General features: G+C 37.0%; 1 protein-coding gene across 3 annotated transcripts; it reads left to right on the plus strand.

Moving 5' to 3' along the window:
- The first annotated feature begins 7,078 nt into the window (after nucleotides 1-7,078).
- LOC114318194 (putative methyltransferase PMT20) lies at nucleotides 7,079-14,366 on the plus strand. 3 transcript variants are annotated; one of them, XM_082895751.1, is made up of 9 exons: nucleotides 7,079-7,762; nucleotides 7,945-7,991; nucleotides 9,955-10,247; nucleotides 10,397-10,545; nucleotides 10,643-10,838; nucleotides 11,012-11,222; nucleotides 12,051-12,726; nucleotides 12,953-13,030; nucleotides 13,767-14,366. In XM_082895751.1, exons 3-9 carry the CDS (start codon nucleotides 9,978-9,980, stop codon nucleotides 13,987-13,989), a joined length of 1,803 nt encoding a protein of 600 aa, XP_082751877.1. In that variant the 5' UTR covers nucleotides 7,079-7,762; nucleotides 7,945-7,991; nucleotides 9,955-9,977; the 3' UTR covers nucleotides 13,990-14,366. The 3 variants fall into 3 exon arrangements, with proteins under 3 accessions (XP_082751877.1, XP_082751878.1, XP_028120856.1); XM_082895752.1 differs by having other exon boundaries at nucleotides 7,606-7,786; XM_028265055.2 differs by lacking the exon at nucleotides 7,079-7,762 and having other exon boundaries at nucleotides 7,809-7,991.
- The last annotated feature ends 428 nt before the right edge of the window (nucleotides 14,367-14,794 follow it).

Below are 14,794 nucleotides of genomic sequence, written 5' to 3' on the forward strand. Positions count from 1 at the left end.
CGATAGATTTTGAGTATCTCAAAGGCCTCTTTTAGGTCGGCAAGATGACCTCTTGGTTCCTTGGTCTTCACGACCATGTCGTCAATGTAGACTTTCACTGTTTGGCCAATCAGATTTTTGAACATCTTGGTTGCCAACCTTTGGTAAGTTGCTCCTGCGTTTTTCAACCCAAAAAGCATTACCTTGTAACAATACAGTCCTTTCGGGGTGATAAACGCTGTCTTCTCTTCGTCTGGGGGGTACATGGCTATCTGGTGGTATCCTCTGTAAGCGTTTAGGAAGCTCATCCTTCCATGTCCAGATGTGGCGTCTACCAACTGGTCAATCTTGGGTAGAGGAAAACAGTCTTTGTAACAAGCTTTGTTCAGGCTTGTAAAATCTATGCAGACCCGTCATTTACTGTTCTTCTTCTTTACCACTACTGTGTTGGATAGCCATGTCGGGTAATGAACTTCTCGAATGGCTATGGCCTCCAGAAGTCTGTCCACTTCTGCTTCTACTGCTTCGACGTGCATCAACGTCGGTCTTCTAGCTCGCTGAATCACAGGTTTTGCTGACCTGTCGACATTCAGTCTGTGGCAAGTGACCTCGGGGTCAATGCCAGGCATTTCGTAAGGTGTCCAGGCGAACACCTCAATGTTGGCTCTTAGAAAAGTCTCCAACTCTTTTTCTTCCTTTTCGGCTAAGCCCGAGCCGAGAAGAAAGAAGCGTTCTTCATCCCCATCCTGAACGAGGATTTTCTTTAGCGTCTCTTCGCTCTTCTCGGCTGGTTCTTTGCCGACGTCTTCTAGGACTTTCACGTCCTTATCTTCAATTTTTGCCTTTTCTGGTTCTCGAATGTTGCAGGTGGATTTCATTGCTGCCATGGAGCAATTGTTTGCCTACAGTTGATCTCCTCTGTCTTCTTCAATCCCATGCTCTATTGGGAACCGCAGTAGTTGATGCAATGTTGAGGGAACTGCCCCCATTGCATGCAACCATGGTCTTCCTAAGATGATGTTATATGGTGAAGGTATGTCAATCACCATGAATTATGTCCTGATCTTCTTAGTGCCAGCTTGTACTTCCAAGCTTGTTGCGCCCAGTGGCCACGTCGGCGTTCCATTGAAGCCGACCATCGGGCCATTTGATTGCTCCAAGTCATCAGGATGAAGGCCCAGTTCTTTGTAACATCTAACATACATGATGTCGCAAGAGCTACCTTGATGAATTAGGATACGTTTCACTTGACACTCTCCAACCTGGAGGGGTATTACCAAGGCATCATTATAGAGATGCTGGACTATCTCTAAGTCGGCTTCAGTAAACGCTATCGTCGGTCCCTGACATTCTTCAGGCCAAGGTCATTTATGTCCAACCTGGTTCATGTGTTGTAGGTGTTTTACCTTCTGGGTCTCCCCTCATATGTCGTTTTCGTTCACCTTTGAGTGAATTACGTTAACCACCCGTGGTCCTCCTGCGGGTGGTTGCTGTGCTGGGGGAGGCGGAGTTGCTAGTGCTTGAGGCAATCTTGCCTGTTCTTCTCTAGTCCTGGCTTCATCAACAAGGTCCCTCAGATGTCCTTGCCTTACCAAGTCTTCTAAGTGTTCTTTTAGGGCTCTGGAGCCCTGAGTTGAGTGCCCTTCTTTATTGTGGTAAGCATAACGCCTACTGACGTTTCTTCCCATGAATTCCCCTGGTGTTCTTGTCGGTCCTCTAAAATAGGGTTGGTTTCGTATTTGATCCAAGACTTTATGGATCGGGACTCGGAATATAGTCGTTACTGCTTGTTTTGCCTTCAAGTCCGTTTCTTGCTTGGTCGGTCTGTTATTACCTCAGCTTCGCTTCGGCGAGCCGTTTCCTTTCTCCTGCTTTATTTCTTTATTTCCTGACGTATCCTCTTCGGCTCTAGCGTACTTCTCGATTCTTACCATGAGTTCTTCCATGCTTTTTGGCAATGTCTTTGCCAAAGATTTTCGTAGTGGGCAGTCATCTTTCAGGCCGTTCTTGAAGGACACGACCGCCACCTCTTGGTTGCAATCATGTAGTCGATTGAACACCTCGTAGTACCTTTTTGCGTAGGCCCTAAGGCCTTCATCCTTGGCAATCTTTAAAGCCATCAGTGCATCGACCCTCAAGGGCTGAAGTTTATTTGTCACAAACCTGGCCACAAACATCTCGGCCAGGCTTTCCCAAGTCTTTACACTTCCCTTCGGTAGTTTGTGGAATCAATTTGATGCAATTTCTCCGAAGGATGAGGGGAATACTTTGCAGAGCAACGACTCGTTCCCACTATATAACGACATTGAATTTAGGTATAGTCCAACGTGAAAGTTGGGATCTAACTTACCAACATATATTTGGAACCTCGGCATACTGAATCTCTTTGGTGCTTCAAATTTGTCCAGTTCCACCGAGAATGGTGTCTTCGGCTTAACTAGGGATGTTATTTTGGCTTCAGCATTCTGTTGTTTCCTCTTGAGGTAATCTCTCAAGTCTTCTTTACTCCTCCCTGGAGCTCGGCTATCTTTGGACTTTAATCTTTTCGGCACACTACTTTCAGCCTCGTGGTGGGCTTGTTTTGATCTCTTTTCATGTGTTGTGTCAAAGCAGAGCGCCTGCCCTTGAACATGCCGATGTTCTTGGGGCTCTAGGTCCTTTGTGTGATACATCTTTCGGGACTCCTCTCGTCTCGGCTCCTCTCGTCCGACTTCCCTGGAAGATCGGTGAGAGTGCCTTCCGCTCCTGGTGTGCTGAGGGACTTCGGGAATTGTTCTTTCTCCTCCCTTCTGGGTACTAGTTGCTGGCATCGGTGTATCTTGAAGCGGGTATGGTGGCTACATGATATTGTTTTGCATTATGAAGTTGACGACCGACTGTAGGTCTACCAACTTGTTCGCCAATTCTTTTACTTCCTCATCCCTCCGTAGGCACCTATCCCTCCATACCTGAAGGTTATCTTCGTTATAGTACTTGCTTTGGTCTGTCCTCTTCGAAGTGTCGCCCTCCTGGCCAACGTTTTTCTCTCCGTGGCCCTGGTCATGAGTTTCTACATTGTGGTTGTCTCCTTCAACGTCAAGGTCAATCGGTCTTCCACTCCCTGCAGGAGTGTCGCCCCCAATGTTTTCCTTCTGTCCGTTACTGGCCATCTATTCTTCTAAGTTTCCTACAGACGGCGCCAAATTGTATGGGAAATTTTCTGACCACACTGCCCGCCTAGTAATCAGCTAAAGAGCACCGGCAGAATAGATGGATTCAGCTAACCTGCAACAGAAAGAAAAGGCTCCGGCGGTGGCTCTTCCACCCGGGGGCACTCTGACGATCAAGTCAGTATATCTCTCAAAGATAATCAAGTGCTAAACTTGCTACTCAAAGCATAAAACTGCGTACCTTAGACCCACAGGGGTGCCTCTCTTTTATAGTTTATTTAATCCTAGTCCCACAAGAAGCCTGACTTCTATGAATTCCTGTTTAGTACTTACTTTGGACTCCTCAAGAGATAAAGATAAACTCCCTAAGAGCTTTATCCTTATCTTGGCTAAGTCTCCTCTTTACTCTAGGACTCTTGTCCCTTATCTTTTGCCCATTTATCTCAGATTCCGATATCTTCGGAGATAACCTCGGCCTTGCCGAGATAACCTCGGCGTCACAACCAGGACACGTGGCACCTCGGCTTACACGTCGGCGTCACCTTGCCACGTGTTGGTATTCAGAAAATACATCCCCACAAAAACCTATTTGAGGTTGAACCAGATGGAAAGAAAGAGTGGAGTAAAAGTAGGAAAAAAAATGGATTGCGAGTAAAAAATAATAGTAAGATAGAGATATTTGTGATAGAAATAAACTAACGGACAAAGGAAAATATCACTATGAAGCGATACTCAAAGGAAAGTATGACAATATAATGGGTTGAGATCAGGCGGGCTGTAATAACCCAACCTGTAATATACTTAATTACGCATGCGATTATGTGTTCGATAAGAATATGTATGTTTAATCATGTTAAAAGGTTTGAGAAATTATGATTATTATGAATTAAATTAATTTGTGAGGTATTCAATTTGAATATGAAATTTATCGACAAGGATTTTGGGATTTGATTTGAAATTGAGGGCCTTGGTGATTTACGAAACAAAAATTGATGATGATAATAAGCTTAATTTAATATTTGGAACCTCCTTGTTTTATTTTGGGGCATTGATCGAAGTGGTAACATAATGGTAAAGTAGGAGTAAACCAAGAATTTAATTCGGATAATTTTTCCTACGTTTATTTCCGGGGCTTCAATTTGGACACAAGAACGACCTAAAACGGAGTCCGGATGGGAGAGTTATACTTATTCGAAGTTTTTATATATGTGCTGGAAGCGGGTACGCTCGAACGTAGAAAGCGACGCTCGAGCGGACCGCGCGAATTCAGCATGTTTAAAGGGACTTTTCTAGATCATTCATCACACTTTCCTTTCCTCTCTTCATCCCTCTTGCCCTAGGTCCGAAAACCCTAGGGTTTTGATCCCAAATACTCGTCATTCCTCTAAGTTTTGATCAAGATCTTCCACCAAAAAGAGAAAAAGGCTTGAAGTTCAATATTTTCAACCGATTAGAATTCAGATTCGCGAAGGATTCTTCTCAAAGCTTGCTCCTTTGCTTGATTTTTGAGGGTCAAGCGCAGGGACGAATCAAGCACCAGAACGTTGTGAGTAATAACTTTGTAAAGTTATGTTCAATGTTAAATATTTTCTGAACATTATGATATGAAATGATTAGTTTCTGAAATGCTACGCTATGTTTGAAATTATGAAATGATTGGTTTCTGAAATGCTACGCTATGTTTGAAATGAATGAATGATTATCCAAGATTCTGAAATGCATTCGTGGCATCCTTAGTATCATATGATATGCGTCCCTTTATGGGTCATCAGAATGCCTTTATGGCCGTCCTGTTATGAATCATCAGGTCCCTTTATGGGTCATCAGAATGCCTTTATGGCCGTCCCTTTATGGGTCATCAGAATGCCTTTATGGCCATCTCTTTATGGGTCATCAAAATGCCTTTATGGCCGTCCCTTTATGGGTCATCAGGTCCCCTTATGGGTCATCAGAATGCCTTTAAGGTTGTCCCTTTATGGGCCATCGGATTTGTTAGCGCTAATGGATGAACCACGTATGATCATATACAAAATTTGAATATGAAAATGAATATGAACATGTATATGAATCTGTTTCTGATTTGGAATCTGAATATGCATAAGACTCTGTTTTCGATAAGAACCTGTTTCTGGTATAAACTCTGATTTTTGACTCTGTGATGGACTTATTCATTAAGACTCTTTACCCTGTTATTATTTACTGGGTTTCAGCTCATTGTATTATTTATGTATGTAGATGATCGGCCGTGTTACCCGGCCTAGAGCTTCTGCCTGGACTTTGTTTTGTCAGCCAGCCTATGTGCCTCCCGTGGAGGTTCCGGATATGTCTAGTAGTTATGGATAAGTACATAAAATTCAAGTTTTATTTTCTTGTTGGTTAAACAAGTCTTTGTTTGTTTTGGATACAAGGCTAAGTCCCCTTTTATCTAATCTGTATTTATATGATGACGTAAGAATGATGTGTAACTATGTATATAAAAAGTTTCAATTTTTTTTGTCTCATATGAGTCTGCACAGCTCAATGGACATTGTATATTTGTTGTTTGCTTCCGCTAGCCCCTAATATTATGTTAAAATGTCTCAGAGGCCTTCGGTAATCCCAGAATTACTGGTCGGTTACGATGCTAAACTTGTAGGGGCGAGTTTGGGTCATGACACGGGCAGCCAAGGTAAGGTTGTCGCCCGCCGATAAGGTAAAGAACACCAAGAGTTTAACCTGTAGTCCTGATACCATATTATAATATTTAAGAGAGATAATGAAAATGTTATATTAAATGTTATAACAATGCATATAAGACTCTTTTATATAAGAGGAGAAAAATTTAAGTATGATAATAAATATAATATGATATATATGATAGACATAATATATAATCATTACATTTAACAATACTTATAAAATTTTGTATTAATTTGTACTACTCCGTTCCAAAATAATTGTCTCTTTTGGGGAATTTAATTTTTTTTGGTAGTATAATTATTGCAATTTAAAAAAATTAATTTTTCAAAATTATCCTTTGATAGTATATTTTTTTAAAAATATCAATGTCATAATTGTATATTTTATATTGTTAATAAATTTAAAAGAATGGAAAATAAAAAATTTATATTATTTTTTACTTGATTTTTGAACATAAACTAATATTTTAAAATAATAAAAAATAAAATAAAATACTAATCAGTGTGTTTGGTTTGAGTTTTTTAGATTAAGTTTTTTGAAAATTGAGTTTTTTGATTTTCGTGTTTTTTTGTTTTTAGTGAATATTTTTAAAATTTTAAACATTTTTTTTACTTTTTTAGATGCACCTGATTTATATGTATCTAAAAAGTAAAAAAATTGTTAAAAAAATATTTAAAAAAATTAATAAATACATAAAAATACAAAATATGTACGGAATTCTCATATTTTTTTTGTATTTTTGATATTTAGTGAATTTTTAAAAGATTTTTTTCACAATTTTTTTTACTTTTTATGTATATTTATGTTAGGTATGTTTAAAAAATAAAAAAAATTTATTAAAATATTAAAAAAAATTTAATAAAAACAAAAAAAATACGAAAAATAAAAAAATAAGATTCTCTAAAAATAATTTTTAAAAAACTCTAACCGAACATGTGGAATATTTTGAGATTGAATAAGTAAATATTTTGTTAAGCGTACACTGACGAGCAGTTTCCCCCAGACTTACGTAAACCGACACGAAACCTCACTATCTTATGAACTTGACCGCGTGCAAACATCACTTTTTGCGAACTATTGCGTGGCAGTTCTTCATTGGTTCACTAAAACCTTTCAAAACGACAGTTGGATCTTGGTTGTCAACATTAATTTTACCTTACATTCACACTTGTAATAATAAGAAAAGAAACAAAAACACATGCTATGCTGCCTAATTTTTTTTTTTTTTTTCCCCATTCATATAGTGGGTAATCATTCTGGTCTTACCTTTTACCAGAATTTATGTAATTCACATGATCCAAATCAAAAAAAAAATAGTGAGTCGTGTATTATATATAAATTATATTATTTGTGAGTTTAATTTTTATAAATGTCATAATTTTATTACATGAGAGTCATAATTAAAAAAATTATAATTAATTTTTTTTTATAATTAATATTTTAATAAATTATAACTAATATCATAAATCATAATCAAATATCAAAATTCATAACCAAAATACATGTGACACAAAATTTTTCTAAATTTAATAGTAGGGAAGATTATGGTACACATCCCTCAAAAAGTGTGTACTATATACACTTCATAAATATAAAAAAATGATATAATTTCATATTTTTTAAATTATAATTAAAAAATATTATGATAAAATATAAAACATGTCATGATTAAATATTTTAAAATAATGTTATAATTAAAGAAAATAATTGATCATAATTATAAAAAAAATAACATAATTAATGGTAAATATGATCTAGAAGCATGTGTAATAAAATTCACCCTGCTTTACTAATGGGAGAGAGATACAGTTGACATATACAGAAAGAGAGAGTGTGGAGAGAGAGAGAGAGAGAGAGGGAGAGAGTGGGGAAATTGAGGGAAAGAACCAAGAAGGTAACAATGTAATAAAAAACAAGAAAAGAAAAGAAAAGAAACCAGACAGCAGGGCAAGAAGGTGAAGTACCTGACTTTATTTAAGGTTTATTATTCCTCTCTATCTCACTTGTGTGTGGGTTGTGAGGTTTGAGTTACAGAGTCTCTCTCTCTCTCTCTCTTCTTTGGGACTCTGAGAGGTCTCTCAATCTCAAACCCATCTACCCAAGTTCAATTCTTGAAACATTATTGTTGTCTTTGTAGGTAACCAAGTGCGTTCTCAAAGCTGAGCTACATTCCCACCAAGAAAGGTACTAGTCTGATTCTCACTCTCTATCTGTTTGTTTTTTTTTTGGTCTCTGTGAGTCCTCTGTTTTTCTACTTTCTTTCTTGGTAAGATCTCCTTTCAGATCTTTAAACTTTGTCATTACATGTACATTGCTTCATCTTTGTCTCTCTCCTATTGGGTTTGTTGCCAAATTTTCATACCTTCCAATTGGGGGTTTCTTTTTATTTTGTGAAACAGATCTGGTTTCAGTCATAGGTTTATTTTTTTCAGCTTAGTGTAGTTGTAGAGAGCAAAAGATTTGGGAATTCTCAAATGGGTCTTCAAGAAAATTTTTTTTATCAAATCTTTTCACTTTCTGATTGAACTGCATATTTCTAATTTGCCATTTCACGAAGATTCCTTTAGTTAATTGCTTGAATTTCACAAAGCATCGAAGACTTCTATCGGTTTATTTGGTGGGTTTGTTTTGAAGGGAATTCTCAAATGGGTCTTCAAGAAAAAAAAAAAATTATTAAATCTTTTCACCATGAAGATTCCTTTAGTTAATTGCTTGAATTTCACAAAATATTGAAGAATTCTATGGGTTTCTTTTCTTTGGTGGGTATGTTTTGAAGCTACATGCTTTTGCTTTTTCTTGTTAAACTGCCCTTTATGTGGTCACTTTTGCTATGGATTATTCGGGAAAAAAATAGTAACACTGATAATTGAATAGTAATAACTTATCTTCAGGTTTAGGGAATGATAAAAATTATCTGCATGTGAATATATACAATTTTTTTTAAAAAATGTGTGTATATATATTAGATGCTTTTTTGCATGGTTAGTTGCAAGATTGATTGATTGATTTTTTTGCAACTTTCTTGACTTGGTGGGTAAGAGGGTCCCGCATCCTCATTTGGACGGCTAATTCATAGGGGTTTGGGGCCAATGTCATTTGGAAAATATTAGGAAAAGTCACATGATAAGTGTAACATGTCGGAAGTTGCTTTCAGATCTTCTAGGGTTTGCAGATTTTTCAAGTCCTGTTAACAGTGGGTTTTGGCCATCAGATCTGAATTTAATCACCAATCCCCTGTTTTTCTCTGACTTTGATGTGAGTGTTGCTTCTTCCTTTTATTAGTAACTAGCGGGCCGCATAGTATAAGAATAACGGAAGTGATGGAGACCCCACCACCCCACCACCCACACACATGGGGTTGGTGATTGGAGGAGGAGAAGAAAAAAAAAGAAAAAGAAAAAAAAACTGGCCAATCATAGGCCAGAGGGGGTCGTCAGGGTGCTCAGGTCCAAATCATTTTTCTAAGAATAATGACAAACAAAAATGTTGCTCATGTGGGGACTTACTTTTCTAAACCCATTATCTTGGTTCTTTTCCTCTTCTTTTTTACATAAGCATCAACTAAATGGGTATTTTAGAAAAATCTAAAATATGAGACACAAATGTGTCAACAGCACCAGCAACCTTTACGTTATATATTAGAATAGACTTCTTCTTTCCCTTCTCATTTTTGCTGTGTTTTGGAACTTTGGATCTGTTTGGATTTTGGCTTTGTGAAAAGAAAAGGTATTGAAAATTAGTAGAAGAAGCTAAAAATTTGTTTTGTTTGGTTGGGTTAGGAATATAAGAAGAAAATTGGTGGATCTGTGACGACAACAAAAAAAATAAAAATAAAAATAAAAATCAAAATCATTTTTTGTTTAGTTAACCATAAAAAATGAATAAGCATCAAATCATTTATCCAAACACATCTTTAATTGATTTATAGCTGATAAGGCCTTGCATAAATACTTGGATATCATTAAAGGCTTGACTGCTCTGTTTCAGTCACTTCATAATTAGAATTCTCAGTTATAAACTTGTTTCAATCAGTTTGACTGCTTTCCCTTATTGATTTGTTTGATTACTGAGAGGACATATCCAAAGAAATTAAACTTGATGCTAATTTTTTGATATTTATTATTATTATTTTTAAATATATGTTCAGATAGTTCATAAGGTTTTGGGACCATGAAGCACAAAGAAGGAAAACCATTGATTCATCCAGATAAAAGATCCAGGGTAGTCCCCATTTCGATTATGTTCGTCGTACTATGTGGATTTTCATTCTATCTTGGCGGCATATTTTGTTCCGGGAAGGACAAGTACTTTACTAAAGATGTTGTCAAAGTGGTTGAATCGCCTAAGGAAACCAATGCTGGGCCTCTCCAAATGAAGTCCTTTGCCTTCCCTGAATGCAGCATTGACTATCAAGACTACACTCCGTGCACAGACCCAAGGGTATTTTTTTTATGGCTAATTTCGTAGCACCAAGTCTTTTATGCATCTGATTTTAGCTATGGTTTAAAATTGTCTTAAATTTATTAGCTTAAATTATATTATAACCCAATTTTTTTTCAGCGACTAATTTCATATTACTGTTGTTCCAGAGGTGGAGGAAGTATAGTGTTCATCGACTCACTTTCTTGGAGCGCCATTGTCCCCCGGCATTTGAAAGGAAGGAATGCTTAGTCCCCCCACCAGATGGGTACAAACCACCAATCAAATGGCCAAAGAGCAGGGATGAGTGTTGGTACAGGTAATTATAATGCGAAAGCATTTTGGTGAGATTTGTGTTGTTTGGATCGGCTTACTTCATGAATGTTACTGAATAAATGATTTGGATCTGGTTCTAGGAATGTGCCTTATGATTGGATCAACAAGCAGAAGTCTAATCAGAACTGGCTAAGGAAAGAAGGGGACAAATTCCACTTCCCCGGTGGGGGTACTATGTTCCCCAAAGGTGTTGGTGCCTACGTTGATTTGATGCAAGATCTGATCCCGGAAATCCATGATGGGACGATTCGAACTGCCATTGATACCGGCTGTGGGGTGAGTCCCATGTCATTATTTTCTTCTTTCTTCATCAGTTAACATGTGGAACATTGTGGTTAGAGGTTTTCTTGGGTAAAAAAATGTGTGATCATGAAAATTAAGCAGTTCTTATTTTTAATACATGTTGAATGCTGTCACTCGATCTTTACAATCGTTCTATATGTATGTAGGTTGCTAGTTGGGGAGGCGATTTACTAGATCGTGGAATTCTAACGGTCTCCCTTGCCCCAAGGGATAATCATGAGGCTCAAGTCCAATTTGCACTGGAACGTGGCATTCCCGCGATTCTGGGCGTCATTTCCACTCAGCGACTTCCTTTCCCTTCGAATGCCTTTGATATGGCTCATTGCTCGAGATGTCTTATCCCATGGACAGAATTTGGTAATTAATCTCTCTCAACACATAATGGCAATTTTAACTTTAATTAAGCAGCACAATTAACCATGTCATGGGATTTGGATTTTCAAAATTAGATCTTCTTTTTTTTTTTCATTTTTTTTTTCTGTTACGTTACTTAAAGAACATCCTATTCAATTTAAGTGCCTTGTCTTACTAAATCAGTAAAACTTGATCTACTCACCAAACATGGTATGTTCTTTAAAAGCATCAAATATAGCTGTTTTTCATGTTTTGTCATGCCTGAACTTCCAAGTTATGTGATATAGCTTCAATCTGCAAAATAGTAAAAAGAATATAAAAACAAACACATAGAATACAAAGATACAAATCCACTATGTACAATGAGGTCTACAAAGCTCAGAATCTCTCAACCCAGCCGCCCAACAATACCGTGACACTCATGCAAAAAATTCTACTCCGAAAAAATACAATACGTACTTCCGGGCCTCAGCCCTCCACCCTCCGGAAAAGGCTCATTATAGTAAATCTGAGTATACAGTAAAAATACTAGACACCTCACAACATTTCTTTCATTAGATTCTTTGCTTATGAAGAACTTTGAGGTTGACCAGGTGGTAGGTAGGTAGAACCATGTTAGGGACATTTAAGAGCATACACCTGACATCTGTTATCTAATTAGATCACCACAGTTTTTGTTATTGTTTTGTTTGTTTGTTTCTTTTTGTGTTTATAACTGATCACAACTTCATTATGTGTCTCATACACTAATAATAGCCAAAGTGCAAATTTTCTTCCATTATTTGTCATAGCAAATCATTTATAACCTGAGAAAATATCCTTTTTTTTCAGGTGGGATTTACCTTCTAGAGGTATTCCGCATTCTCCGTCCTGGAGGCTTCTGGGTTCTGTCTGGTCCTCCTGTGAACTATGAAAACCGCTGGAGAGGCTGGAACACAACCGTGGAAGAGCAGAAATCTGATTACGAAAAGTTGCAAGACTTGCTAACTTCAATGTGCTTCACATTGTACAACAAAAAGGATGACATTGCTGTGTGGCAAAAATCGAAAGACAATAGTTGCTACAGTAAGCTTGCTGTCCCGGATGCCTACCCACCAACATGCGATGATGGCACCGAACCTGATTCAGCATGGTACACTCCTCTCAGGCCTTGTGTTGTTGTTCCAAACCCGAAGCATAAGAAGATAGCACTAAAATCGATCCCCAAATGGCCAGAACGGTTGACCGTGGTGCCTGAACGCATCGGTGACATTCACGGTGGCAGTGGCGGTGCGTTCAAGCATGATGACAGTAAGTGGAAGGTGCGAGCAAAGCACTATAAGAAGTTGCTTCCTGCAATTGGGACCGACAAGATAAGAAATGTGATGGACATGAATACGGTTTATGGAGGTTTTGCTGCGGCTGTGATTAATGACCCGCTTTGGGTGATGAATGTCGTCTCTTCCTATGCTCCCAACACACTTGCTGTCGTCTACGACAGGGGCCTCATTGGAGCCTACCATGACTGGTAATTACAATTACGTTCATATAACCCTTTTGAGTCTTTAGCGATGCTACATCCCAAAAAAAATATCCAGAATTTGAAATGCGTGGATTAGATTCTAATTGTTGAAACTTGATTGGATATTTTTTTTGGGTACATAGAGTTTTTGTTGAGTCTTTGAGTCTGTGTATGGCTTACTTCTAACATACTAGATGGCATATCTTAGAATCATTTGTTGCTTGTTTTGTAGGTGTGAGGCTTTCTCAACATATCCTCGAACGTATGATCTTCTTCATCTTGATGGCCTTTTTAGTGCTGAAAGCCACAGGTAAGGGTTGCTATGCTTAAATTTATTGATTCCTTCAGTCAATCTGCTTGAATACACATGATTGTTTGCTTTATGTTGTGACGTGTGTGTTACTAATACCCTAGCAATTTACCTTTTCAAACACGCATTTCAAAACATGGTGCAGTTTCATTCCAAAATTGGTAAATTTAGTGATTCAAAACGATCTTCAAAGCTTTTTCTATTTATTTCCTTAACATTCAAAAAACAAAAATAATAAATTAAAATTTAGAGAGTGGACTTTTATTAAGAACAAAAAATGTCATAATACACTTATTTTTACATAGTTATTTTGGAAAATTATATACTATATGGTTTATTGATTTTGAAAGAAATTCTCTATACAAACCCAGTTTTCTTGTACCACAATTTTGGGTATGAGGTGTATCACGTTCCGTTCCTCGTACCAGAACAATTTGTGTTGCGGGTAATGTAGGCTGTGACTTGTAGTTAGGCTTTCAGAATTTATTTACTCGGTTATGGATCAATCACAGTAAATATCGATGTGAACTTACCTATAAATAGTGGAGTTACCAAGCTGTCTATGCAAATCATGAAAAAAAAAAATTTAATTACCTAATTGGTTGACCTATATCAGGGAAACAAAAAAAAAAAAACAAAAACAAAAACACGCATCCAGCTAGAACCAAAATAATTATTCTTTTTGTGAAAATGAAATATTTGTGGTTTTTGACATTTTTGGATAATTGTTATGCAGATGCGATATGAAGTATGTGCTGCTGGAGATGGACAGGATCCTGCGTCCAAATGGGTATGCGATAATCCGGGAGTCCAGCTATTTTGTAGATGCAGTTGCTACCATTACCAAGGGGATGAGATGGAGCTGCCGCAAAGAAGACACGGAATACGGTGGAGAGAAGGAGAAAATCTTGATTTGTCAGAAGAAACTCTGGTATTCCTCCAAGAAGAGTACCAGATGATAAAGAAACCAATACAAATATTGTGGTGATATTCATTATAACAAGTTATAGGACAGAGGAGTAAGTTACCAATCGCATAGAGAGAAAAAAAAGAAAAAAGAAAAAAGAAAAAAGAAGTCTATTCTAAGAATCTTGAAATTCAATTTTAAATTAGTTACTCAATAATTTTTTTACCCCCAAAAATAGTGGCTTTTGATATAATATATTTTTTTGCAAGTCAACAAGCACTCAGAATTGTACTCTTCCCTTTTATCTTTTTTTTTTTTGTTTGTTTTTGTTTCTGTTTTATGTCGTGAAACCTAAATGTGAAATATGTAATTTGTTGAAAGGTCACAGCTTGTGATTTTGATATGTATCTAATGCAATTTGCTGCTTCACTCCCTTTGCTACTACCCTATATTCTATGATTTAGTTTCTTGCTTGTAGAAATGTTTCTGACTTGAGTGAATGGAATAGGAATGGCATGATGAATTTTCTCATGCCCCATTAACCAATCTCGCATTATTAAGTCAAAAAATAGCATTACTAGAAAGCCACACCCCCTTTGATACAATAAATTTGGTAGTGTGGTATAAATTTCTTATCTCCATGAACTGGTCTCACATTTTACTCTAAATGACTTGAACTATTCATGTATTGTTTTTTTAAATTCAATTCATTTGTTTACTTATATATTTGAATAATTCAAATTTGCTAAATAAAGTTAACCATCACAAATATGTTTTACGTTACTTATGATTTTAATAAATGACACCGTTTTCTATCTCTGTCTCTACTTTTCCCTGGTATTAGTCTTGGCTTAGGT

Source organism: Camellia sinensis, chromosome 11, assembly GCF_055761805.1.
Source record: "Camellia sinensis isolate YWXY chromosome 11, ASM5576180v1, whole genome shotgun sequence".
Classification (NCBI taxonomy): domain Eukaryota; kingdom Viridiplantae; phylum Streptophyta; class Magnoliopsida; order Ericales; family Theaceae; genus Camellia; species Camellia sinensis.